The sequence below is a fragment of the Candoia aspera genome, chromosome 1 (genome assembly GCF_035149785.1).
Source record: "Candoia aspera isolate rCanAsp1 chromosome 1, rCanAsp1.hap2, whole genome shotgun sequence".
NCBI classification, from domain to species: domain Eukaryota; kingdom Metazoa; phylum Chordata; class Lepidosauria; order Squamata; family Boidae; genus Candoia; species Candoia aspera.
The window spans coordinates 2,127,685-2,155,673 of record NC_086153.1 but is presented as its reverse complement, the minus strand read 5'-3'; the positions used below and the strand labels follow the sequence as shown (position 1 = coordinate 2,155,673).

Below are 27,989 nucleotides of genomic sequence, written 5' to 3'. Positions count from 1 at the left end.
TAAGGAATTATTTTTAAACAAGCAATGCGCGGAAGTGGAAGAAGACGATAGAATAGGAAGGACAAGAGACCTCTTCCAGAAAATTAGAAACATTGGAGGTAAATTCCAGGCAAAAATGGGCATGATCAAAAACAAAGATGGCAAGGACCTAACAGAAGAAGAAGAGATCAAGAAAAGGTGGCAAGAATATACAGAAAACCTGTATAGGAAGGATAACAATATCGGGGATAGCTTTGACGATGTGGTCAGTGAGCTGGAGCCAGACATCCTGAAGAGTGAGGTTGAGTGGGCCTTAAGAAGCATTGCTAATAACAAGGCAGCAGGAGACGACAGCATCCCAGCTGAACTGTTCAAAATCTTGCAAGATGATGCTGTCAAGGTAATGCATGCTATATGCCAGCAAATTTGGAAAACACAGGAATGGCCATCAGACTGGAAAAAATCAACTTATATCCCCATACCAAAAAAGGGAAACACTAAAGAATGTTCAAACTATCGAACAGTGGCACTCATTTCACGTGCCAGTAAGGTAATGCTCAAGATCCTGCAAGGGAGACTTCAGCAATTCATGGAGCGAGAATTGCCAGATGTACAAGCTGGGTTTAGAAAAGGCAGAGGAACTAGGGACCAAATTGCCAATATCCGCTCGATAATGGGAAAAGCCAAGGAGTTTCAGAAAAACATCTATTTCTGTTTTATTGACTCTTCTAAAGCCTTTGACTGTGTGGACCATAACAAATTTGGCAAGTTCTTAGTGATATGGGGATACCAAGTCATCTTGTATGCCTCCTGAAGAATCTGTATAACGACCAAGTAGCAACAGTAAGAACAGACCACGGAACAACGGACTGGTTAAGATTGGGAAAGGAGTACGGCAGGGCTGTATCCTCTCACCCTACCTATTCAACTTGTACGCAGAACACATCATGCGACATGCTGGGCTTAAGGAATCCAAGGCTGGAGTTAAAATCGCTGGAGGAAACATTAACAAGCTCAGATATGCAGATGATACCACTTTGATGGCTGAAAGCGAAGAGGAACTGAGGAGCCTTATGACGAAGATGAAAGAAGAAAGTGCAAAAGCTGGCTTGCAGCTAAACCTCAAAAAAACCAAGATTATGGCAACCAGCCTGATGGACAACTGGCAAATAGAGGGAGAAAATGTAGAAGCAGTGAAAGACTTTGTATTTCTAGGTGCAAAGATTATCGCAGATGCTGACTGCAGTCAGGAAATCAGAAGACGCTTAATCCTTGGGAGAAGAGCAATGACAAATCTCGATAAAATAGTTAAGAGCAGAGACATCACACTGACAACAAAGGTCCGCATAGTTAAAGCAATGGTGTTCCCCGTAGTAACGTATGGCTGTGAGAGCTGGACCATAAGGAAGGCTGAGAGAAGGAAGATCGATGCTTTGGAACTGTGGTGTTGGAGGAAAATCCTGAGAGTGCCTTGGACTGCCAGAAGATCAAACCAGTCCATCCTCCAGGAAATAAAGCCAGACTGCTCACTTGAGGGAATGATATTAAAGGCAAAACTGAAATACTCTGGCCACATAATGAGAAGACAGGACACCCTGGAGAAGGTGCTGATGCTGGGGAGAGTGGAGGGCAAAAGGAAGAGGGGCCGACCAAGGGCAAGGTGGATGGATGATATTCTAGAGGTGACGGACTCGTCCCTGGGGGAGCTGGGGGTGTTGACGACCGGCAGGAAGCTCTGGTGTGGGCTGGTCCACGAAGTCACGAAGAGTCGGAAGCGACTAAACGAATAAACAACAAACTAGAAGTCCAAGATCTGAAGGTTGGGGACAGAGTGTCCTGGAGAAAATCTACTTAAGTGGTCACTAAGCATTGACACCGACTTGATGGCGCACAATTAATCCATCCATCCATCAACTAGAACTCCTTTACTGGCTGATCAGTAATGGTGAATATTGAAAGCACCTTTGCTAAGGAGGAGGACCAGAAAGGAGGGAGACAATGGATAGTCTGTCTCTTGTGCCCTACCCCTTATTACTCATGGGAAAGTGAGGGACAATTTCTTCTGGCTTTACCTTTCCTGCTAGCTCAGCTTTCTGAAACCAAATGCTCTCAGAGGCATGGCACTGCAGCTACCATCCAACTAAAACAGCATTGTGTTTTAGGCCAGAAGAAATTCCCTCTACAGGGAGTCCTTGCTTAATGACCCTAAGTAGGACTAGCAACTCTGCTGCTAAGTGAAGGAGTCACTAAGTGGGAAATCATGTGACTGTGACTGTGCTTTCCGGCTGGAAAGAGACAAGACTACTCAGTTTTGTTTGCCTCCTAACCACTCTCCCACCCTTTGGAATACTCAAGGGCCTGCTTACTGTCTTGTAGACAACAAAAGCAATGTGATTGGATTGCAGCCCGGGAGCCGCGAGCATGGTACACAAGCAGCTTACTCTCTTGAAATCCCCTTCTCTCCAATCTCTCCACTCTGTGAGGGGCAGGGAGCAGTTTCTGCAGGCAATCTCTCCTTTGCCTGACGCTTTCCTGCTGCTGGTGTGATCGCATTGCTTTTGATGTATAGAAGAGCAAACAGCTTACTCTCTTGCAATCCCTTCCTCTCCAATCTCTCTGCTCTGCACAGGTCAGGCATGGGGCTGGGTTATTTGAGGAATTGCCTCTCCCTGATTTATTTATTTATTTCATACCCCACCTTTATTATTTTTTTATAAATAACTCAAGGCGCCGAACATACCTAACACTCCTTCCTCCTCCTCCTTTCCCCACAACAACAACCCTGTGAGGTGGGCTGGGCTGAGAGAGAGGGACTGGCCCAAGGTCACCCAGCTGGCCTTCGTGCCTAAGGTGGGACTAGAACTCTCAATCTCCTGGTTTTTAGCCCATTGCCTTAACCACTAGACCAAACTGGCTCCATCTGCCTGCCCCATCAGGTCTGGCAAAGAAGGCATGCTGTGGGTCCCATCAGCCAGGGGATTACATTTGGCGGGTCTCAGGAGGCGGTCCGTCTCTGCCGCAGCGCCCGCCTTGTGAAATCTTCTCCCCCCGGACATGAGATTAGCTCCACCCCTCTCAATGTTCTGCAACTCCCCCAAGACCTGGCCGTGTGATCAGGCCTGGGGATCCCAGAGGACTGGGGAGATCTTGCGATGGCTCCCTTACTGTGGTAAATATCATCCCCTCTTGTTTTATGTGCCTTTTTATAGTTATTTTTAAATTGTGACTGTTTTTACATATTTATTGTTTTTAATTAAGTGTTCTACGCCGCCCAGAGTCACTTTTACATGAGAAGGGTGGCTATGTAAATATGATAAATAAACAAAGAGAAATAAATGAAGAGAAATAAATAACACGTCCTGACTGTAATGGTGATTGTGTGACTGAGGGACACTGCGAAGGTCGTAAATGGCCGTAAAGTTATTTCTTCAGGTCGCTGAATGAGTGGTTGGCAAGCAAGGACCACCTGTGTTCTTCGTGGGCTAATTAGAGGTCAGTACAATCACAGGCAGAGTTAATCTTTAGTCATTTGAATGAGCGCTAAGAAATCTTTTAGGTAATGTGGGGGGCAGTGATGCATCATGTAAGGGCCGCCCACCTGCCTGCTCAGGGAAGACATCTAGGGAGGGCCTGCTGAAGGCTGGGTCTTGATGCAAATTGAAAGAACGTGGACCAAAAAGCGTGCCTTGCCAGAAATGAAACATCAAGAGACGGCCTGTCGTAGACCAGGTGCGGATCAGGCAAGGGGCCTTCCCAGTAGCAGCCCCTCCTTAACGGCAGAGCTTCCCCCTAGAAGTATGGGGGTCCCCCATCCAACTGGCATTTCACAGACAAGCCAAAACAGCTTTGCCTCAGTGCACGCCAGGCCCTTCAATCAGATCAGTTTAGTTTAAGGACATCATGATACTGACTGACAGTTTTGATATTGCTTTTAATGGTTTATATAGTTTTATTTTTGCTTTGACTTCGTTGTACTCTGCCCAGATGTTTTGCTGGTTAAAAGCACAGTGGAATAGGATTGTCTGAACAGCTTAGCCTACCGACCTATTTATTTACTTACTTATTCACCAAATTACCTCTTTAAAATATTGGTATACTGCCTCCTATGCTATGCACCTCCAGGTCTTATGCCAAATTTAAATATGTTATATATAACTTAGGATGCAGTAAAACATGTAAAGCAATAAAAATGAAAATATATTGAAATATATACAGCTAGACCTTGGGTTATGATGGCAATTGGGACTGGAACTGCCGTCGCTAAGTGACACAGTTGTAAAGTGTGATGCCGCATGACTGTTACTTACAACAGCAATTCTGGTTGTCCCAGTTGCCGTCATTAAGCGAGGACCCTGCAGGTTGTTAAGTAAGGACCTCACGTGTCCACGACTTCCAACTTCCTGCCAGCTTCCCCACTGACTTTGCTTGTGGGAAGCTGGCAGAGAATGTCAGAAATCATGATTACGTGACTGTGGCTCGCTGCAATGTAATCATGAGCTAGGTGCCAAGCACCCAGATCGCAATTATGTGACTGCAGGGATGCTGCAATGGCCAGAACTCCAAGGACCTGTTGCAAGTCCTCCTCATTCAGCACTGTTGCAAGTTTGAACCGTCGCTGTACAAGTGGTCGTAACTCAAGGACCACCTGTAAACAAAAACTAAGAGTAACATAGCAGCAGCACTGCAAGATGCCAAAAGGCAATGTGATTGAAATAATAATAATAATAATACGGTTAAAAAATTAACAACTTACTCAATATCTTTTCGGACCGATCCCATGAGATTCTCTCTTTCCCGAACTGCCACAAAGTTGGTTTTGGTTTTGTGGAATTCATGCGTGTAATCCTGCCATGAAAAAGAAATGATTCCAAGCTAGTCAGATGGCTAGGAACTTACAACAGAATTGGTAGGTCTCAGCCTTCAACTTAACCAGGGTTGAAGTTCAAAGTATTGTTACCGTCCTTCAAAGGGGTGGTCAAGAGACGCTAAAAGATACATTAGGTAACTGTTCCCAAGCCCTACAGCACTACTGTCCAATGTGGGAACTCCTGGAGAGGGTTACAACTGCAATTCAAGGAATCTCTTTTGCTGCACTGACCTTGGAGTTAGGGATGTGCACAAAATCATGAAGGGGGCCTCCAACATGCCTCCCAGAGACTCTGGTTCAATGCAAGCCCACCCTTACCTTGGCGAACGTGGCTAGTTATTTGCACCCCATTCATAAAAGCCTGGGGTTGCCAAAGTCCCACATCAGCCAGTGCCATGTTGGAGTGACCACTGGATGGCGTTTGGGGCTATCCAGACAAAATCTCCTTTCAGTTCCTGCACAGGGGGCACCTGGAGCCACCTCTCTGAAAAATTTCAAAACCACAACCTGTTACAAAGGGCTTATGGTGAGCTATGGGATGCCCATGATGGGGTGATATTTGGTTGTTATGTTTTTATCGGTTTATTTTAATTCTTACTGTGGATGGTTTATTAGGAATTGCTCTTAATTACTCTAAACCGTACGCCCAAAGCGCTTTTTCCTAATTATTTCTGAAACACTGCCCAGCCCTATTCTCGCGGAAGAGCGCACTGCAACCCACCCAGTCTGGATACAACCAAGACACGTCTCTGACTTCGACAGGAACAGGTACAAGTCAGTGCACATTTTTCAACTGGATGTAAGCACCACTGGCTACAGCTGATTGCAGCAACGCCCCTCGACCTAAAACCTGCATCTCTGAGGGAATCTTCACCCATCCCAAACAAGGAGCACCTCTGCCTCACTTGATTTAAGGCTCCATTTTTTAGCCCTCATCTGTCCATCCATCCGTTCTGGATCCTGCAGATCCAGAAACCGGATCTGAGCCGTAACAGAGGGACAAGCAGACACCGTGGTGCACCATCAGATCTACTGCGAGGGAGAAATCCAACCCAACACAGGCAACTTCTCCAGCACTGTCACCCGTGCTGCTCCTCGGCTTTAACGGATGCTAACAGGACAGCGCCCGTCTGCACCGACAGCGGCATCAGCTTCTAGTGGTGGGCAAAACTGTTCCTCCTACGCGAACCTGCCCAGCCATTAAGGCAGGAATCCGTGCCACTTTCTGAGACCCCGGAGTAAGGGGGAGGGGTCCTTTTCCTGCCCCAGGTTTCTCTGAACAGGAAACATTTCTCCACACAGAGGAAACAAACAGAAAACTAGCATCTAGAGCAGGGTTTCCCCACCAGGGTTCCGTGGCACCCGAGGGTTCCGCGAGAGGTCACCCGGGGTTCCCTGGGAGATCATGATTTCTTTAAAAAACTATTTCAGATTCGGGCCACTTCACATTAAAGAAGTTTCATTCGTTATTTTTAGCTAAAGAAGACTGTTCATGCATCTAGACGGGCCTACCCATGGAACAAATGTAAGAATTTTGTGACCTCCGGCCTCTATTTGAGCCTGAATGTGCAGGCGCTCCCCCAGGCCTGGAAAACATTTCAAGGGCTCCTCCAGGGCCAAAGGGTTGAGAAAAGCTGATTTCAGGGTACACAAAACCGCCTCAAATCCAAAGCATCCATGAGCGTAAAATGAGCCGTTTCAACATCTTGGAGGTGTTTTGGCCTTGAGACAGTTCAAATCCTAAACGCTTTATGCCCTCCCAAGAGCATCGCTTCACAGTGATGGAAGGGGACAGGCTTTGCCCAGATGGAGCTCAACAGTCGGGGGAGAGACTGTCGCCCAGGAGCTTCGAGGCCTAACTTAAAAAGCCTCAGCCAACAGGTCAGGGAGTGGCCCTCCTCTGCCTGGGGCCTGCCAAGCGCCACGTCTTCCAGTGTTGCCGTGGGAAGGCCCGGGGCCTGGGGGTCTGCCCCACCTGCAAGATGTCTCGGTGCCGCTGCAAGGTGTGCATCAGAGCCGCGTTGAGGGAGGGGACGCCGGCGCTGCTGGTGTACTCAGCCATTTTGTCATTGACCCCGGTGAGCTGCAACAGAGGGTACAGGCAGGGTTAATGCCCTTCGAGACAAGCATCCGATGGATGTGGAAGAACAATTCAATGCGCAGCGACCGTCACACTACCCTCGAATGTGCTGAGACGGTTGGCAGTACCAACTTGCTTCTCCATACAAACAACCGCGTGGCACCTCCTGCTTCCTTGCCTTTACCACATCTGTTGTTGCACCAGCCCACTGGGGCGCTGGCGCCTTAGCCGTGCGTTGGGCGGCGCAGAACATTTCTGACTTATTGGGTTACAGGCAGTCCTTGCTTAGCAACCACAATCAGGACCAGCAATCCCACCGCTAAGTGCTGCGGTCACTAAAGGGAAAATCACGTGACTGCGCCAGACGCATGTCACTTCTGCTGTGGTCATTAAGTGAATCACAAGTTGTTAAGCAAGACATCACATAATCACAGTTGGCGATTTTACTTCGGCGTTCTCCATTAACTCTGCTTGTTGGAAGCCAGCTGTGAAGAGCACAAATGGCAATCACATGACCAGGGGTGCCCCAACAGTTGTAAATGTGAGGACTGGTCACAAAGCCACTTTTTCTTCCACAGTCCTAACTCTGATCGCTAAATAAGGCAGTCGGTAAGCGAGGACTACCTGCCCTTGAAGGTGGGGTTTTTGTGGGAGGTGAGGCATGGTTAAGAGAGTCAAGATGGCTGCCACAACCATACCATTCAAAGTCCTGCCCCTTTTTTACCTGTGTTGTGACAGTTCTAGGTAGGGGGGCATTTCACATGGCCTTCAACCTTGGGGGTGCCTTGGGATTCCCTCTTGCCCCCTTTCTCCTGTGCATCCAGATGCAGCTGCTAGAGGCCACGCAGACGTGGGCTGCAACATCCCCAGCAAGCCAATGGTAAAATGCCAACAAATGCCGGAATGCTGAGAGGAGCACATTCTGGCTCACTCTGGGGAAGAACGAGGGACAGAAAGGGTGGGGGCGTTGTAGGCAGCAAAACCGGCTGAGCCAGGTGGAACGGCAACGCCAGCCTCTGATGAGGTTCCGTTCCGCTTGAAAAATCACGTTTGGCTGTCCGAGTTAAGGCACATGGGACGTGGTTGTCCAAATGCTCCCAGTTTTCTCTGAAAAACTGCCCAGGGTCAGGCAGCCTCTAGATCTAAAGAGCGTCATCTGATGGGACCAGGAGGAGGGCCTTCTCTGCTGCTGCACCCACCCCCGGGACATCCCACCCCCCGAGGTCAGGCTGGCCCTGACTCTGATGGCCTTCCGGAAGAGCCTGAAGACCTGGCTTCGCCCCCTGACCTGGGGATCGCAGAGTGGCGTGAAGCCCAAAAACTGGCTGTGTGGTTCTTGAACGACTGTGCCCTCCCCTGGACTGCACTGCGTGGTTTTTAATTGTTTTAACGTCTTGTATTGTGTGTATGGATGTTTTATTTTTCAGTTTTTTGGTATTATGTTTTAATTGTAAGCCACCCAGTGTCATGGATGTGAGATGGGCAGCTATATAAATCAAATAAATAAATACATCTAAGTAATAACGACAACGTTTGCAGCCTGCAGCTGTGGCTTTCTACAAACAGGCGGGTGGAGTCACCTGGCGTGAGTGCAATCAATGATTAGCTTTTCAAACTGCCCAAGAACAGAGAAGGCCCCACTGAGTCATGCTTAACCCCTAGCAAATACATTAAGCAGCCTCACCCACAGCCTTTTCTGGGGCTTGCCACTGCCTTCTTACAAATATGAGAAGAAAAAAACTCCAGGCAACAAATCAGCACAAAACAATAAAAATGGGAGCATTATATAGTTATAAAAAACAGCAATCAGTGGCTGGAAAAAAAAAAATCCAGTAATTCTAAAATGTCTTCTTTGATTACAAGTAATCCTCAACTTATGACCATTCATTTAATGATGGTCTGAAGTTACAACGGCTTCAGAATGGGTGCTTTACAGCCTGTAAAGCACTTCCAAGCATCGCAAAATGTCGCACCACACCCCCATGGTCACATGACCACATTTCGGGTGCTTGGCAACTGGCTCACATTTACGACCGGTTGCAGCATCCTGTGGCCACATGATCGCATTTTGCGACTTTTTTTGCCATTTTCCACGTAAAGACCCATGATTCACTTAACAACTGCCATAAAAATGGTTGTCAAATTGGGTCCAGTCATGGGGTGATTCGACTTTCAGCCACAACAACTTACAATGGAAATTCCTGCCCCAACTGTGGTCGTAAGTCGAGGACTACCTGTACCCATGAAAACAAATGGTCTTCACCTGGCACTAGAAAAACAACAACCGAAGCATCAAATATTCAAGATAAAACAGAGCATTAAAAAAAATTAGCCAAGAAAAAAGATTTAGAGCAACAATATAAATGGCAGTAAAGGCAAAGTAAGACAAATAGCCATACGACTGCAAATTCTAAAAAACTGGAAATCTGTGGGGCTTTTCACAGGCTGAGGCCTTGCCCTGGGGTCAAAAAGACTGTAATGTCGGAGCCAGACAAGCCTCCGGAGGGAAGGCATTCCACAGGCGGACCACCACCAGCAGAACTGTACCTGGTGAACCCCTGCCCTGCCTGGCTTCACTGGGCAGAAATATCTGGAAAAAGGCCACAAGAGGCCCTGGAGGGATTGAATGGGGAAACAGGGCAGAGGACCCTGTTTTGGTCACCAGCCCTTTGAACTGGTACCTTAAACCGATTGGCAGCCACTGGCATAATCCAGTTGCACTTTTGCCGAGCTGAGAATAGCCCCATAAAGCTGCGGGAGCTCCTGCACAAATGAAACTCAGCTTGCATTACTTCGATATGCCGAACGCCTCACTGCAACCCCGCTTTTCCAAGCCACTCCAGCCATTCATTTAAAAACCCTCCAAGCGTTTCAGCAGGAGTCAGAGCTGGCCTCGGTGACACGCCACTTACCTTCCCCAAGAGCTGCTCAATTTCCACAGCCATTGCTTCAAACATTCGGTCTTGGCTCGATCCATTCAGGAGAGGGGTTGTGTCCGAGCTGAGCAATGAACAACACAGAGGTAGCGTTCCATTAAATTTTAACCCATGGCAGGAAACACCCTTAATCTTTAAGAATCATATAAACTGGGAGGTCCTAAGATCGATGGCCAGGAGTTAGGCATACCCAACAGAGCTGGGAACCACTTCTCGATCTCAGACACCAGTAGCATCTATCTTGGACAAGCCGGTTTTGGGAATTCAAGTGCCTTTTATGTTGGAATTATCAGGGATCAACTCAGCATTGTCTCATAAGCATAAGGGGGTCTCTCTAGCAAACACATCTCTATTGTGCTTGTGGGATGTCACGTGGGTCACCTGATTTCCACTTCCTCCTCCTCCTCCTTTTTTTTATTTATTTATCAAATTTGTCACTGCCCATATCTTCCGAGTGGAGGGAATTTGGGCAGTTTACAATATAAAACAATAAATATATATAATAAAACTTCAATATAAAACACACTATAAAACAATTTCACAGAACTACCAAATATAATAAAATCCAGATGGCTGTGATCTCATTCAGTCATTGTACAGGAGGGGGACTTCAAGGCACTAGCCAACCCCAAGTATGATTATTCTCCTCCCTGCCTCAAGCCCGGTGGCAGAGCCAGGTCTTCAACTTCCTCCGGAAGGCTAGGAGCAATGGGGCTAATCTCACCTCCGGGGGCAAGATGTTTCAGAGGGTGGGATGTCACGTGGGTCACCTGATTTCCACTTCCTCCTTCTTCCTGGGCTTGGAGATGAACAGTCTCCATTACCCTTCTGGCACACATGTAAGCAGGAGGTGCTGCAGGAAGGCAGCCCTCCCCCAACCATCCTCTGCTACCAAGAACCAGTGATGACTAAGTGCTTTCTACTACGAACCTCCCTGCATCCAGAACTACTGAATAAAAGTAAGCTATCTCTATTTTCTTCATCTAACTACAGTGTGAAGACTGAATTTGTTTCTGAACATAATTAAGCTTAATGTGCAAGTTCCTTTTTTGGTTCACACTTCTACTCTGCAAGATTGCTGTTTGCTGCTTGGAGTTCTTTTATTAACATTTTAAAACTCCATCATTTTAGACCAGTGGAAAATGAGAAGCAGACAGCCACATCATGACTCCATGCCAGGAAGGATCCTGGAGTTTTCTCTTAGAAGGCAGCCTAGAGAGTCCATCCACCTTGCTATCTACTTCTTTTGCTGTGTCCTAGGAGATTGGAGGTGGCAGCTAAAGGGTTGGACTGGCACAACAAACACCTATTTGACCACAGAGCTACCTGGGTGACTTAGGGTAGACCTTCTCTCTCTCAACCCAGTCTATCTTACAAGGCTTGTGGGAAAAATTGCTCACCTCACCCCAGAAACCTTTGGCACTCAAAGAAATAAAAAAACAGTACATACGTACAATAAATACAATCCAATTTCTCTCCAAACAATTCATCTGCATTTCAATTATTCAAACTTGGAGGTTCAGGCCAACCCAAGAGAGGGCATGCTTGGAAAAACTTGTAAAATTTAATAAAGTTAATTAAATAAAAATAGTAGACTCGAGGCTGCAAGTATAGGACTGGATTAAGGAAAGACTGATGCCCAGAAGATCCTACTTGCTCTTCTGGGCTGGCTACTCAAGCACTCTAAGAATTTCCCAAGTGAGACTCACTCAGTCCCGAAACCTAAAAATCACAGCCAAACTTCCAGAAGCACAAAACTAAAGCAAATGAAGAAAGCTTGGTTTGGGGAGTGAAAAAACAAGTTCACAACTGCAACGGAAATAAAAAGAAGTAGCAGCAGGATAGTACCTATACCTGTCGCGCCTTCCATCTCGAGTGCCACCGTGGCTGTAGCTGGTGCACAACTTGCTGAAGGAGACCAGCTTGAGGTCCAGTTCGTTTTCGAGCTGCCGGGCCTGCTTCCTTAGGTCTGCCGAAAGAGCGCAGAGGGAGACAGGAGTGACCCTTCGCTACCTGGATGCTTTCTTCCACCCCTTCAGCTCTCCAAGTTCAAAAACAACATGGTTCAAACCACTTCTGGAGATTCTGAACAGTGAAGTGGCTGCTTATGGTTCATCACAAATCATCAAAATGAAGACATTCTTCTCTAGGAGTACAAAAGTCTTAATTCTATGGCATGGTTTGAACCTTTTCTTCCCAGGTTCAAATCTTTGGCTGTCCTAGTAAACAGGTAGAACTACTACAGGTAGTCTGCGCTTAACGACCACAATTGGGACCAGAATTCTGGTTGCTAAGTGAGGCGGTCATTAAGCGATTCTGACCCAATTTTATGGCCTTTTTTGCAGTGGTCATTAAATGAATCACTCTCAGTGTTAAGCAAGCCATGAAGTCATTACATGAATCACGCAGTTCCCCATTGATTTTGCTTGCCAGATCACATGACCACGGTTGCGATGGTCATAAATGCAAACCAGTTGCCAAGCGTCCAAATCATGATCACATGACCGCAGGGGCACTGTGATGGTCATAAGCATGAGGACCAGTTGTAAGTCATTTTTTTCACCACCACCGTAAGTCTGAACCATCACTAAACGAATGGTTGTTAAGCGAGGACTACCTGTAGATGCTTGCTTTGGGATAGAAGGATCCAAGTTCAGCTTCGCCAGGCAAGGCTGGAGAAATCCACTGTGTAAAAGGCTGGAGAGACGGTAAATCACAGCAGCAGTAGGCTTTATTTTTTGCAAATTTGGGCATAATTTCTTAATATTTAGATTTCTTCCAGCACGCTAGGGGGATGGTTGGACTAGCTATAAGGGAATTTCCATTTTCCCCATTTTTCCTAATGTTATGGTGTTGATTACAGGCAACACTTGTCAACAAGTAATCCCAGGAAAGCTTACAAGAAAAGAAAATTAATGGCTAAGAAAGTAGAACAATCACATCTAAAGCATTTGCAGGATCCATCTTCTCATGTATCTGAAGGAGAACTTTTGCCAGCCAGCAGCAGCTGAGCAATAAACAGCCAAGAAAGTTCTTGTTTGCAGAACACTTTCCCTGCGTGAAGCTTGCGCAGCTGAGGGCATCGTCTAAGGGCCTACGCGTGCGCCCTGCAATGTTGGATTAACATGTGCGTATCTGAGTGCCTAAAGGCATGGGTGTAAGGTCCACCTCACTCGCAACATCACGCACACGAGTCATTTCTGGGAATCGTCTTCCCAGGACGCGGAGAAGGCTCTTCGCAGCTGGGTCCCGCTCCCGACTCGCATGGCACTCCTGCCCCTGAGCACTGTTAATCCTTCATTCTTGCAAGAGGAGCTCCATCAGGCTCCCCTAAAGGGGGCCTTTCACGGCAGTTTAGCTAAAAGAGCCTCCATGTTCAGGGGCAGCATATCTGAGCCCCCCCCTTCCCCACCGGGTGGGAGCAGACACCGCCGCGCCCTCGGGCAGCCCTCCCCGCTCGGCCAGGCCCCTCCGGAGACCCGCTCCTCCCCCGGAAAGACCCCCGTCGGGTCCTGCAACGACCCTCGGCGGGCCTCGCTCCTGCCCCTGCCCCTGCCCCTCCCGAGGGGTTAGGGCTGGGGGGGCTCTTCTTTCAGCCGCTGCACCCCCATCCCAAGGCCCTGGGATCGGCCCGATGCTCTCGAGGCGCCCCGGCCTGAGGCTTCCATCCTCCTCAGCCCGCGGAGCGATTACATAACCCACCTCCTTCCGGGGGCCTGAAGGGTAATCCCCTCCTGCCCGGTGCCTTCGGGATGGGCTAGGCTGGGCTGCACCCCCGCACCCGCTAACATGGGCCGTGCTGGCTGGGGAATGATGGGGGTTGTAGTCCAGCACCCCCGCGGGCGGGGCGGGCGTCTCGGGCCCTGCCGGCCGGGCTGCTCGCTTCCAGGCCTCGGCAAGCAAACCGGCCGCCTCCCGGGACGCCCCTTCCCTGGAGAGTGGCCCCCTCCCCGCCGCGCCCCCGCTCACCCTCCCAGTAGTTGCTGCCGGCCGCCGCCGCCGCCGCCGCCGCCGCCATCTTTGTTGTCCAACGTCAGCCCTCCTCGACCCCAGCCGGCTGCGCGCTCAGGCATAGAGCGGGCCGGCCAGAGCGCCCCTGCCGTGACTTCCGACCGTAGCGCGCCCACGCCTTGGAGTCTGGTGAGGAGGGAGGACGGAAGAACCATCGAGGGAGGAAGAGCGGCGCCGGGCACTCCCAGACCGCCCCTCGCACCGCCCCCTGTCGGCCACGGCCCGAAAGGCCGTCTCTGCTTTCTGATGAATAATCCTAAACGGCTCTGCGGGGCGGCGACGTCGCTCAGCTGTGTGCGCGCATGCTCGTGGGCACATGGGTGCATTCTCGTGCTCATGCTAATAGGTGGTTGGCCTTACCGTGATGGTGCCAACGGTAAGAGCTTGATTTGCCGTCTTGTATTTATACTTTATACTTTTTCTATTTTTCTATTTACATTATATTTATACACATTTATAAGTACATTGTATTTTTTAATATGTTATTTTTATTATTGTAAACTGCCCAGAGTCGTTGTATACGAGTTGGGTGGTCAAGAAGTTCAATCAATCAATCAATCAATCAATCAGGGTGGTGGGATACCCACGGCTTCCCACAACCGTCCTGGATGGTCTCTGATGCTCCTGCTGGGTTCTTTTTGCTTATTTTTATTTTCATCATCCTTTAATAGCTCAGATAATGGTATGGCTTTTTCTTCCATTATAATATGAATGGGGGGCCTATGCCGTTGTGCAGACCATCTGGCCCCAAAGAAGACAGTCTAAACTGGCACATCAGGAAGAGGCTGGCAGGACACGCTTTATTCAAAGGCAGAAGCTTTTGTGAGCTGCTGGTCCCTTCCTCAGATGGAGAGAAATGGCTAGCCCAGTGTTTCTCAACCTGCTGGCTGGGGAATTCTGGGAGTTGAAGTCTGCACATCTTCAAGTTGCCAAGATTGAGAAACAGTGGGCTAGGCTGATGTGGGATTTAAATTATGGTTTGTTATGTTTGTTCACTTTATTGTCCTTTTGGAACAAGGGTTCCTGATGATTTGCAAAAGTCTGGGAGCCCCTTTTCCAACCAAGTTGTTGTTTATTCGTTCAGTCGCTTCCGACTCTTCGTGACTTCATGGACCAGCCCACCCCAGAGCTTCCTGTCGGTCGTCAACACCCCCAGCTCCCCCAGGGACGAGTCCGTCACCTCTAGAATATCATCCATCCATCTTGCCCTTGGTCGGCCCCTCTTCCTTTTGCCCTCCACTCTCCCCAGCATCAGCATCTTCTTTCCAACCAAGAGATTTTATAAAAAGGCAGAAGCTTTTGTGAGCCACAGTGCCCTTCGTCAGAGGTTGATGGTGCTACCAGATTCCTGATTTTGCCGTCGTAGACTAATCCAACTCCCCTCCTGCTGTAGCAGCTATGTTACTATCCCAAGGGCTGTATTAAACAGCATATTTACTAATTATTAATGTAAAATGGCTTAACTAATGTTCTGGGTTTGTGTACTGTAAACCGTAAGCTAACCATAAGGTCACACAAAGTTCCTTTGGCTTGTTCAGTGGACAGGTTTAAAACATCTGCTTTAGCATTATGTGGAAATGCAGTCAGTCTCTGAACATTTATTTATTTATTTATTTATTTATTCATTCATTCATTCATTCATTCATTCATTCATTCATTCATTCATTCATTCAATTTGTCCCCACCCATCTCCTCCCATCGGTGGACTCTGGGGACCATCTACCTTTCATGTAATGTTAAATTATGCAAGTTTGGCTGCGCTAAGTCAAAACCTCAACAGGAAAGGAACAGGCAGTCAAGAAATACACTGCAGACTGGTACTTGGTGAGCAGCCATGAAGGCCCTGGAAAAGATAGTCAAATATTTTGTGATTTGTCTATACCTATGAAGATCAGAATTGGGCAAGCCACGGTATTCCCTGTGACCCACTATGGAACTGAAAGTTGGACTTTGAAGAAGCAGGAGAGGAAGAGTATTGGCGCCTTTGAACTTTGGTGCTGGAGAAGACTCCTGAGAAGACCATGGACAGCCGTGGACAGCCAAGAAAACCAACGAATGGATCATCAAACAAATCAACCCAGAGTTCTCACTCGAGGCACCAATGACCAGGCTCGCCTTGTCTCATTTTGTGTCAGAAATGCAGGAAGTAGAAAGGGGGAATTTGACCAGGCTCAAATTATTCTACTTCGGACACATTACGCAAAGACCCAGCTGTCTTGGGAAGTCCATAATGGTGGGAAAGGTGGAAGGAAAGAGAAGAAGGGGAGAACCAGCAGCAAGGGGGAGGGACTCAGCGACAGCAGCGAGGGGCACCGCTGGAAGCACTGCAAGATCAGCTTAGGGGTGTCACGGAGAAAATCTATGTGGTTGCTAGGAGTTGACACTGACTTGATGGCCCATAATTAATCCGGTCAAAACCAATTAACTCTGTTATGGCCTATCATGCTTTATGACTGGCCAGCCGTGGACTGTAAATCATTCTGGTTTACTGCTGCCCTGCCCACCGATTTTGGCTTACTCAATAAACCATGAGTAAGCAGGCCCCATCTTAGTGGAAAGCCTGAAGTCATTCCTTCTCAGGCCTGTTTCTTGCGATTAAGTGCTAGCCTTCAATTCCCACATGGCAAATATCCCAGGATACTTGTATAAGACTTAGATGCTGTAGCTGTATGTCTGTACAAGGGAAGACTCTTTTTCAACTGCGGCGATTACCTCCCATGGCAACCAGCATCACGAGAATAGCTTGAGCCAAGATGCTGCGTTTTGCAGCTTGATCTAGGAAGAAGGTAGGATCTAGGAAGACATTTACTTGATTGGCCCTGGCTGGTTTAAAGAGTAAACAACCATGGTGGGTGGAAGGAACAGTTCCTGGAAAAGGCAGGTTTGCCCCTTACAACACCGCAGGCGTTCCCAGGTGGCAAGGCCAGCATGTCCTTCCGTCTATACTTATTTAGACCACCAAGCTTGTGGAACAGCTAAGGAGGCTGGGTCAGTGCTCCTGATTTTATCAGCCGATTCCTTGTTTTTAACAGAACTCACTAACGAGCAATTTAGCGATGGGGCACTTGGTTTATTGGTTCTTGTTCACCAGAGGAACATGGAGGAGGAGGGAACTGCTCCCATACCCCCTGGGGGAAGTGCCGTGTTTGTTCTCTCCCAAGAAAACAAGCATGCATGGGCAGTACAGGCTGAGTGCCCTCGTGGAAGAGGTGGTGAAGGGGCTGAAGTCCCGCCACCACCGTCCCGGATGCCGGCGAAGACGGGGCCCTCCTCAGACAGGCTCAGGAAGTGCTTTAGAAGGGCCACAGCACCAAGAAGAAAGCCAAGTGGAGAGGAAGGGATGGGGTGCCAAGGGTCAAGGCTGAGAAGTTTGTTGGTCAGCCTGTTGGGGTGTGATGGAAAATCTCCAGATTCTTTCAGCTTGCTGACAAACAACAGCCAGACTGAGTCTTGAGTCCACGTAAGGCAGGGTTCCTCAACCTTGGCAACTCTAAGCTGTGCAAAGCTGGCTGGGGAATTCTGGGAGTTGAAGTCCACGCAGCTTAGAGTTGCCAAGGTTGAGGAACCCTGATGTAAGGGACCAGGAAGTGCTAAACAGAAGGGTGAAGTTGCTGGGGGCACAGATGATGCTTTCTTTACTCTGCTTTGTCAGGATGAGGCCTGAGAAAGAATACAAGAGGATGGGCAGATGGTGCCAACAGGGATGGTTTAGATTCCTGGATAATGGGGTCTGTTTCTGAGAGGAGTGGGTCCTGGCAAGAGATGGGCTGCATCTCAGAAGAACTGGCCGGGATGTGTTTGGAAGGCACCGCGGAGCAGTGACCCAAAGGGCTCTAAACTGAATCCTGTGGGGAGGGAGAAGCGAGCCTGTTAACGTGTTCAGGGAGGTTGAGGGATGAATTGATGTCTCGGGACTAGACCAGTACATCTGAGTGGATGAACTTGTGGATGTCATCTTAGAGCCCAATTCTATGATCTTTAAGAAATCACGGGGAATGGACATAGACCACGGGACTGAGAGCAGAACGGATGTCCCTATCCTCAAATAAGGAGGGAAAGATGACCTGGGGCCTGTAGATAGGCCAGCTTGATGTCACCATTGGCTAATGTATCTGTATCCAGGGATTTGCCATCTCTAGTTCTGGATGGGGTGGCAGTGCCCCATACAGACCTGGTGTGCAAGCTGGGGGTCCTCCTGGACTCACGGCTCCTGCTCGAAGAGCAGGTGGCAGTTGTGGCCAGGAGGGCCTTTGTGCAGCTTCATGTTGTGCTCCAGTTGTGCCCTGCCTGGATTGAGAGGCCCTCCGGTCAGTCAGTCATGCCCTAGTCATCTCCAGTATAGACTACTGCAATGTGCTCTACATGGGGCTACCCTTGAAGAATATCCGGAAGCTACAGCTGGTTCAGAATGTGGCCGCGCAGGTAGTTTTGGGTGCCCCAAGGACGGCACATGTAACACCTTTGCTGCGGGAGCTGCATTGGGTGTCAGGGCCAGCCCAAGAACGAGTCAGTGCATTCCAAACTCCAGTTCTTTATTTGCTCTCACCATGCAGACAGAATCTTGCCAGACTAAAGCTATCCTAACTAACCTAAGGGGGAGTAACCTAGGAGACTCTAGGGCAGGGCTACTCTCTCTCTCTCTGTCTCCCTGCCAAGGCTTTCCAGACTGCGAGTCCTCTTATCTCCTTGGAACGTGCTCTCTCCTTGCTGAGAATCAGGGACAGCTCCAAAATCCACCACATCACCCCCCCCTTCAGGGACACATTCCTTCACATTGGGTGCCAGTCCGCTTCCGGGTCCAATTCAAGGTCTCAATACATACGGGGGGTCCCTATAGTATTAACCATTGGAAAACTTTAAGAGTGATGTAAATATTATTCTGCAAGGCTGACCAGCGCACAAACCTTTTACTGGTCCAGTTAGCCTTTCCCTGCCGCTTCCCCCTAAGGAAGTTGGGTGCTGCCTCTGCACTGCGGAGCTCTGAGAACGAGCTTGCAGCTTTCCCTTTCCTAACTACGTGCTCCTGCCCATGCCGGGCAATTGCCCTGACCCATTTCACGCCCACCATGTAATTTACCTCCCTGCCTGGGGGAACTATGCCGTTAACCTTTTGCTCTGTTCTCATTGACTGACTTCTTGCATGCAGCTCGGGGGCCACCAATACACCTCGTCCCCCCACGCACACTTTTACTGATATGAATCCACCAACGTCAATTCCATGATCACTCACTCTGGCAGTTTCCTGGTGCTAGACAAAAGGGGGGAGCCCGGGCCTATGAACACGGGCAGTAAAGGATCCACAAGTATAGACACAACCAGCGAATCGCTTCTCCCACCACGGTCTGTCACGGCTGAACAGGGCGAGAGTGCCCCTGTGTCAGTGTATGGCTTTTATTAATATCACTCTACTTAATAAAGCTTTGGATCTTACTGTAATTCTGGTGTCTGTACGTAGTTTCTTCAGGATCTCACGTGCGACAGCCACTGCCCACAGCAGATGGCCAGTAGAATAAAGTAAGTACTATAATGTATTAGTTGCATTTACATGAGATGACTACTCCTGACTGACTAGACCATGGCTTATCCAGTTACCCAGCTTTTGCAGCTTTGAGTGTTTCTTTTCCTTAATAGCTTTCTCTCCTCCTCCCCCTCCCCCTCCCTCCTCCTCCATGGAACACACTCCCCAAGGAGGCCATTTGGCTTCCCATTCTTGGCATTTAGGATATTTTAACAACACACTTCTTTTGCCAGGGTTTGAACTGCTAGCTTATGATGCAGAAAAGGTTATGCCTCCTTGAACTAGCTAGAAAGAACGTCTGACCTTTGATAGTTCCTAAAATGTCTACAAGAGGGCCTGCAGTACACAGCCAGGTTGTCCAAAGGGTTGTTTATCATGTTGCATTAGGACTACGGATATGGCACCAAGATTTCAAGGACAACGACCGTTAAACCCTGGTGCGGATTTTTGTGTTGCTCTTCCCCCACCAATTCAAGGGCATCAGAATGGAGATGGACGGTGAAACAGCAGAGATATTCCAGAATGGGCCTCTACGGACAGAGGAAGATTTTGAAGTGGCTCTCCAGAGGCACTTTCAGACAAAATATCAAAAAGGTAGAAAACCAACGAGAAATTGTGTACATCCTAAGTGACGTAACTGGCGAAGCAAATGAAGCACAGAAAGGAGAGACATCGTAAAAGTTTTACACAGATTAGAGCTTAGCATACATTTTAATCAAACACACTTGCAGTCTTGTTTGGTGTACAGACCTTCAAGTTGTCACTGACACTAATTGGTTTGCATTCCTAAGTCAAGCCCTTCCTTTCAACACCTGCTTCCGAAGGCACAGTACAGGGACCCCCCCCCCCAAATCAAAGTGGCAAGCACACATAGGTGGCTGCAGTTGATTCTTCTATGCCACAGAGGCTAACATGGCCTCTCAAAGACATATAGTGTTCTACAAAAAGTAACAGCAGCCACCCTATTATTTTAATAGAAAAAAAATACATAATTACTACCAGAAAGATGCAGCCACCTGTGAACACTGTGGCAAGACTGACTTCCAAGTTGTGTTTCTAGCTAGATTTGAACAAGTCGAAAGAAGGCTATGGCTGGTGCTTGACACATCAGTTATTGCTGGCAAATTTAGTCAAGAGATTTTGAACTGCTTTTCTTTTAAATTCTGGACTAGAATGAGGAGGATAATGCACATTCCAACAGAGATTAAAGAAACCTACCCCGAGGCCCAAAAGATACCGGCTAGGGATTTGGAATCAAATCCAACTTCATTTCAAAGAAAGCTCTTATAGGTAATCTGACAAAAAGCAGCGAAGTTCAATTAAAGCAGAACACAACAGGGATAACATTGCTTGAACCTTACGACATGGATATACTAGGAGAATTAATAATGCTAACAGACTGAGGCACTTGGTTTAGTACTGCATACTTTCCAGCAGATGGCAGGGGCTAAAATAAACTGATTCAGAAGGACAAACTTAAAACATTTACTTGTTGATTTTAAATATAAGTCCCACAATTTGTCCTACATCATAGTATGCTTAAGAATGTAGCCTAAACTTCTAGCATCTACGCTCTATGGCTTTCCTGGGAAAGATGGCCACAGAGTCCAACATTATTATTATTATTATTATTATTATTATTATTATTATTATTATTATTATAATGCCCGTTATAAAATGGGTTTGACATTTCACAAGGGAGCTAAACTGTTTTGGGAAATCCTTATTAGTACAACCAAGCAACTGAATAAGCCATCAAAACAAGTCATTGTTCCCATTTCTGGCAAGTTTTAAGAGACTAGAAAGAATTTTGAGGCGTCTGAGGTCAAACCTCGTGGTAATAACAAGACCCTAAACAGATTCTCTAGATCCATTTCCAGTTCTTAAGCAAGCACTTGGAGTTGCAGATAACACTTTCAACTATATTCTCAGCCTCCATGCACTACCTAAAGTTATCAAGGAATGGTAGAATTTAACTCCCCAATGCATAAATAGGAAAGTGATCTTGTTTAAAGATGGTCTTCTAGTCCAAGACTAGTACTTAGCAGCTGTACAACAGCTTCTCACTTTTTCCAAACATTTAACATTTCAAATCAAAGTGCTACAAGAATAAAAGGCTAGACTCGTAACATATAATGTGAGGAACAGTAACCACTGCACCACCTTCCTTCCAGAACAGACCCACTATATATTTGGGACATAGTTCAAAAGAAGAATCTGAGAAGAGCACAATTCCACACAAAATTCAGTCTGGGCAGAAGAGCAGCAAACTGTAGTTACAGATGCAGTAACTGAAAGGAAAGAACAAGGCATTTTCCTGAAAAAGTGGCTTGGCGCTTTCAAAGCAGATTTTCTTATGGAAAGTTTTTCCTCGACTGCAGCCCCTGTCAAACCAAGCAGTAGTCTGGATGCTTCCACAGATCCCAAAAGTAAGTTGCAAAACATTTGGCACCAAGCTGGAATTTCAATACCCAATTAGTATTAGACTATCAGGAGTTATTCTTTCTCAGCACAGAACTGCACCGCCTGCTGTCCTATGTTCTCAAATAAAGCCAGCAGAAATGCTGCAGCAGGACCTGTGCAAGAGAATTAAAGGAAGGGTAAGTGTTGTGTTTTAAAAATCAACAACTGCAGCCTCAACCGGAGAGGGAGATATTCCCATATCTCAACACATATTTCAAGTCAGTATCCGCCAAAAAGACCTAACCTGAAGTCATTCTCAGCAGACAAAATTTTACTCTCCTTAATAAAGGGAATAAGCTTGTTGTTTTTAACGCCTTTGCAACCAACCCTGGAAACTATTCCAGGGAGGTAGGCAGGCAGGCAGGCAGGCAGGGAAGAAAGTTCCGAACTGTCCATATGCTGCAGTGGACAGTAGCTCAGAGACCAAGCCTTGTATCTCCCCCAAGTAGCAGAAGAATGGTTTAAGGAAAACTTTCCTGAAGTACTAGAAAAGCCAGCAGCTCCATGGCAGCTTCCATCATTGGAGTGGCTATTTTGCCACTGGCCGAATTGCCAAAGGGTCCCAGTTCTGACTCCAAGCATGTACAGTAAGACCGTCTTGTGCATAAACAGAAATTGGCATGAACCAAGAACTGGGATTTGGAAGGTCACGCATTCTGTGTCCACTGGTTGAGAAAAATGCTCAGTGTTGTGAAGTGTGTCTCTGCAGGGAGCTCCCTGCCGCTGGTAGATCAGTGTTTGCTGGAGTAAACTGTTTCCTCCTCAGTGTCCGTTTCATCCTGGAATTCATGGCTCAGAAGCGACTTCTTAGAGCCAGTGGACATCATACGGATCTCGTCCTCATAATCGTCATGGTGCTGCCGCAGGCGGTGGAAGCCATCTTTGTGCCGGTTGGACTTGATAGAACACACACACCAGATGATGCAGGCTGTGAGGATCAGGGCTGACATGGTCGCACCTGAGCAAAGGTGAGGGGAAATTAAAACACAGAGGCCATTATTACCTTCAGGGCATGTGCTCAGAGTGAAACATTCTTGCCTGTAATTACCTCAGCAGGGATCACGAAAGGGATTAAGTTCTGTCCAGTGAGCGCAGTAATCTTTCCTTTCTAAGGACCTCTCACATCTGCATTACAATACATGTAATGCAAGACCAGCTTAGCAGCCCTGTGTAGAGTTCTCTTGTTCTATTGTGATACGATGTGGAAGAGGCGTTTTATAAGTATGCCTTAAATATAAAGCTGTCTCTGCAAGCAAGGAATGGCACATTTGTACAGGGAGGAAGCAGAATGGTTCAGCGCCTTAAAAGGTCAGAATGGTGAAAGGCGCCTCTCTTGCCTCCACTCAAATAGAACACGCCCCCCACCCCCGAGAAAGCAGTTCTGGGGTCTACCTGCTACTGTAACCACCAACTCTCTCGGAAGACCAAAGATCTTATTGTCTATGTCAAACTGTATACGCAGGAAGCTGGCCATGTCAGGGCGAACCAAGACCTGGAATGACAAAGCGCATTTTTCAACAATCATATCGATGCACGCAGGGCCAAGGAATCACACCACCCATAAGCAAAGCAGCTTGCCATGAAAGAACTTTCTGACTTCAGCAGAAAGAGTCAGCCCTGAGCTCCAGCTGATGTGTTTGAAAGACAGATTAAAAGGAGGGGGGGGGAAGAGAAAGAAGTGGGACTTTTCTCTACCTTTGGAAGGGAAGGACTCGAGTTGACCAGAGATGCAATTCGACCTATATTAATTCTGCTTTTTTTACGGTGGGTCCCATGCTGTGGAACAAACTGCCAATGGAATGTAAGCTCACTCCTTATTACAGTTTAGTGGGGGGGGGGGTCAAAACACAGTTATTTACCCAGGCATACCCAGAATTCTGGAAGTTGAAGCCCACACAGCTTAAAGTTGCTGAGGTTGAGAAACACTAATTTAAAGGTTTCTTTTAGTTGCATTTCTGATGTTTTAATTCTATTTCCACAAAACACACTGAGATATTATGATTGGCAAATAATGAAATAAATTCCCAACCGAGGAGAGGCCCTGGGACCACACCCACAATTTCATTTCAGGAAATAAAGAAGGTCCATCTGATGTTGACATCAGTCTCTAAATCCATCTTGGGTCTACTCTATAAGCGATTGATTGATTGTGCCTTCAAATCAGTGTTCACCCTTGGACTGCCTGGACTAGTCCCCGCAAAAAAGAATCAGAAAAGAAACTACAATAAAACGTAAAAGGTAAAGATAAAAGACGGCAAACACAACAGAAGTGGTTTGCCATTGCCTCCTTCCTAGGGCTGAGAGAGAAGGACTGGCCCAAGGTCACCCAGCTGGCTTCGTGCCTAAGGCGGGACTAGAACTTACGGTGTCCCGGTTTCTAGCCTGGTGCCTTGACCACTGCACCAAACTGGCTCTCATAAGTTATATTAGATTACTTGAATTAAATCATGAAACAACAACAAATGCATATAATGGCCAGGAATTAGCAATGCTTCCTTGCCTGTTCTGTGGCTTCATTTATATGCATGGAAAATGACAGAAACATTAAAGGCTGGAGCTGTAAACCCTGAAGAGACAGAGGAACCACACATCTGATGTTCTAGTATTCATATGAAGGCAAGTGTACGTCCTTTCCAAGTATATTCCCCAGGGGCCAATCATTCAGATCCAGAATTCCCAACTGGCCACGTACTCAGATTCAGTCTTCTTATATGAGGAGCAGCTATCTATTTTTTAAGAAAAAGGACTGCCAGCCATGCCACATAACTACTGCATTGCACTTCTTCCAAAGTTGAGCCTTGCTAAAACAAAGAGACTTTTCCCATACCTGGACATGCTGCTGCTGATAGCCTTCAGCGATAGCATGGATCTTATGATAGCCTGGAGCGAGAAGCACATGGAAATAGCCACCTTCCTCGGTGCGCACTTTTATTCCTTCATTGAACACAATTTGGGCCTTGGGCACTGGTCGGCCATGCTTGTCTCTGACGAAGCCATAGACTCCTTTATGAACCTGGAAGAAGGATGGCAGGGGAGGGGGGCAGGAAAAACGATGACTAGGTGCTTTCTAGGAAGGAAAACACGTCCCCAGGTGTACTCATTGTGTATGCATACGCATTCCTCGTGTATGGAATACTAGATTCTCTACGGAATAAAACGTACAGTATTATGTTCAGTGTCCACTGAAGATGTATCTATTTATCCACCCTATTGGCCTTGTGGCTGTTCTGTGTTATGACTTCTTAAGCTGTTTGACTGTAAACTTTGTGTCAATTGCTTCAAATGGTTTGCATCCCTGCCTTGGGATTGCTGCATCTACGAGAACAGGCTATAAGCCCAATAAATAAAGCGGAATCCACAGATACACTTTTTCTGGGGTTACCTATCTTGGTTGCAGTATTCTAGCCAGCATAACGGCCCAATATGACCAGAGCGGCATGGAAGACTGAAAGTAGAGCCATTTGCCCAAGGCCATCTAGCATGAGAGAAATTTGGGCGAGAGATTCCTTTGCCCCATCTTATCAACACGCCTCTCTCCTTCACCACGCTTGCATTTGCTATTCACTGCATTCAACAGCTACCTGAGACCGGATTCTTAAGTCGCGTCTCATCTCTATTCCTTTTGGAGCAGCTGCAAATAAAAACCTGAATGTGCTGACATCCAGCGACAGTTCATCAAAGCTCACCTCCACCAGCATACTGAGAAGAGATTTCTTATTCTCTGTCCATAGAGTATGGAGTTGTCCTGCACTTGGAAAGTAACAGCAACTGGTATATACCGTGATCTCAGGGCAGTGCCCATACGTGACACTAAAATCCTGGAGAAATAAGAATAAGAGGATTTGGGACAAAAGACAGACAGCACCACATTAAAAAAAATCCTATTGGCAAAGGATTATGGGCAACCTCGATTAATTATACCCACTAACTGCATGGTAAGCACCAACGTGACTATCTCTGGAATACCTTCATGCTGCCCAGATGACTGTGCCATTGCGCTCCAAGCAACACACCTCCCGGGATATTCTCATCTGCAAAGGAGCCAGAAATCAGCAATCCTTCATAAGGAGCAGTCCAGCCCCAAATGGCTTAGGACTCTGTAGGCACGTACCTGATTTGTTTGGACAACCAGGCTGCCCCAGGTGCATTGTAGGGTGATTGTTTGCATAGACCGAAGCCAAATGTTTCAGAGTTTCTTTGTTTTCCACTAAAAAAAAAGGACACCAGGAGTGCACGGCTCAATCTCAGATTTCTTTTCAGAGTTAGAATTTTTAGTTTTTGCCATGGAATTGGCTCAAGAACCAGAGCAAAATGAAACGCTCTACACAGAAGAGCCAGTCTGAAAAGCCAGTCTGTTTCGCAAAGCATCGGGAAGAAAGAACCAGCTCACCTGTCTGCACTGGTTTGTCATATGGGTAAGTAACAAGTAGGGACCCTCCATCTAAGGCAACCGAGAGGCTGAAGTCTTGCTTCTGTATCAGGTTCTCCATAATGGCCTTTGTTTCGGGTTCCCTTGCCACAGAGGAATTGCCTAATGAAACAATCAAGTGATTCTCAAGGAAAAGAGACAGGCTCTCTATTCAAATTGATGTAGATACACAATATGCTACTGGTCCAGAACCATATTTATTTAATCATTCTTTTATTTAATCATTCTTTTAATCTGTACAACAGCCCACTTGCTGTGCAACTCTGGGTGGTTACCAGAGGGTTAAAATAAATCACTAAAAGTAATTAAAAACACACTGTGTGAGAGGCAACCTACACTCAGAACATTAAAAACCATATAAATGGAATAAATAAACCACTGATTAAGACATCGGAACACCTGAGTGAAATCAAAAACAGATGACACATGATTAATCTACACATGCTAAGACAATCGAATAACCAAGGGATCAGAGGAATGGCTCTCTCTCTCTATCCTGGTCCAGACAAAATACAGCTCAGAAAGGAATAAATTAACCTGCTCTTACTTGTGAAATCTGTGTCCAGATCTTTGCTGTTGGCATTGGTTTGACCCGTTTTGGAGGTACAATCTCCTTCCTGGGCAATCTCACGCCCATCTGGATTTAGGGATGGCACAATCACTATTCTTGTCTTCTCAATCATCTGGAAAAACACATGCAGCCAACAAGAAATAAAACATCTCACTGAGCATTAATTCACTCTATCTAATCAAGGTGTGGTGGGAAAGCTGAAGGGTGGCCCGCTTCGAAACGTGGCAGAGCTCCACCAAAACCCTGTGCTTTGGAGCAAGGCAGGATTGAGCGCCTTCAGCTGAGACTGTTGGGCACAAACTGCTGGCTTTTGAAGCAAGTGCAACGAGTAACTTCCCTCCGCTGAACAAGATGCCTCTCCTTCACACCCTAAAACCGTTTTAGCAGTTTATCCCAATTAAGTTGGGAAACATTCAAAGGTGGTATTAGTGGCTGTCATGGTAACGTGTCCTAGGAATGTTACAATAATTTGAACAGTACTGTGGTTGTTTAATTCAAGCGATTTGATGGACATCCCCTTACCAGATTTGGATATTTTAAAACTCTTACAGGGAACAATTCTCAGGTGCAGTATTTCAACATTTGTAAACAGTTTTTGTGCTCTGAAAATAGATGAAACAGTGGGAAAAAAGGAGAACAAAGTTCTCCCACAAAGTACATTATAAGGCAGAGTGACTGCATATAAAAGGCCTCACCTGGAACGTTCCCAAAACAAGAGAAAAGCCCCAGTATACTTTGCCCTCTTCAAATTTCAGGCTGCCCGAGGCTGTTTTCCACGGGGCTCTAACGCATTTCCTTTCATGTTCCACCTAATGCGGTCAGAAAGCGATTCCACACCGAACTGCTACAGTCCTGGAGATGCTTGCACACATGCAGGTCACCCACCTGTGTAATAGCCATGTTCTTTTTGTAGTTCATGCAGAGGAACTCTGCCAGAGCCAGGAGGAGCTCGGTACCAACAGGGGCATTGCCATGGATGCCAGCAACAAAACGGATCTTTGGCTCTTCTGGCTCAGACTGGTTGGGTTTGTTAGAGATTTCTAGGGACCAGATGTGACGAATCTCACGACTTTGGCCCAAGCTGCCGAAACAGAAGAGAGTAGAAGTCTACTGGCTGCTTTTCAAAAATGGAAAT

General features: G+C 47.1%; 2 protein-coding genes across 3 annotated transcripts in view; both read right to left on the bottom strand.

Moving 5' to 3' along the window:
* Window positions 1-13,942, bottom strand: part of GOSR1 (golgi SNAP receptor complex member 1) — a 48,542-nt gene extending 34,600 nt beyond the window's left edge. Inside the window, exons 1-5 of one of the 2 annotated variants that reach the window (XM_063296064.1) lie at window positions 13,832-13,942; window positions 11,711-11,831; window positions 9,839-9,926; window positions 6,822-6,929; window positions 4,733-4,824 (exon numbers count right to left, since the gene is read on the bottom strand). In XM_063296064.1, the coding sequence (XP_063152134.1) occupies window positions 4,733-4,824; window positions 6,822-6,929; window positions 9,839-9,926; window positions 11,711-11,831; window positions 13,832-13,880 (458 nt within the window). In that variant the 5' untranslated portion in view covers window positions 13,881-13,942. The remainder of the gene's footprint in view (window positions 1-4,732; window positions 4,825-6,821; window positions 6,930-9,838; window positions 9,927-11,710; window positions 11,832-13,831) is intronic. The other variant, XM_063296073.1, reaches the window with a different exon arrangement.
* A 6,115-nt stretch (window positions 13,943-20,057) lies between these two features.
* Window positions 20,058-27,989, bottom strand: part of CPD (carboxypeptidase D) — a 40,859-nt gene continuing 32,927 nt past the window's right edge. The window contains exons 13-21 of the mRNA XM_063295718.1: window positions 27,740-27,935; window positions 26,831-26,966; window positions 26,245-26,385; window positions 25,966-26,061; window positions 25,821-25,885; window positions 25,541-25,672; window positions 24,682-24,867; window positions 23,247-23,346; window positions 20,058-22,812 (exon numbers count right to left, since the gene is read on the bottom strand). Coding sequence (XP_063151788.1) covers window positions 22,586-22,812; window positions 23,247-23,346; window positions 24,682-24,867; window positions 25,541-25,672; window positions 25,821-25,885; window positions 25,966-26,061; window positions 26,245-26,385; window positions 26,831-26,966; window positions 27,740-27,935 — 1,279 coding nt within the window. The 3' untranslated portion in view covers window positions 20,058-22,585. The remainder of the gene's footprint in view (window positions 22,813-23,246; window positions 23,347-24,681; window positions 24,868-25,540; window positions 25,673-25,820; window positions 25,886-25,965; window positions 26,062-26,244; window positions 26,386-26,830; window positions 26,967-27,739; window positions 27,936-27,989) is intronic.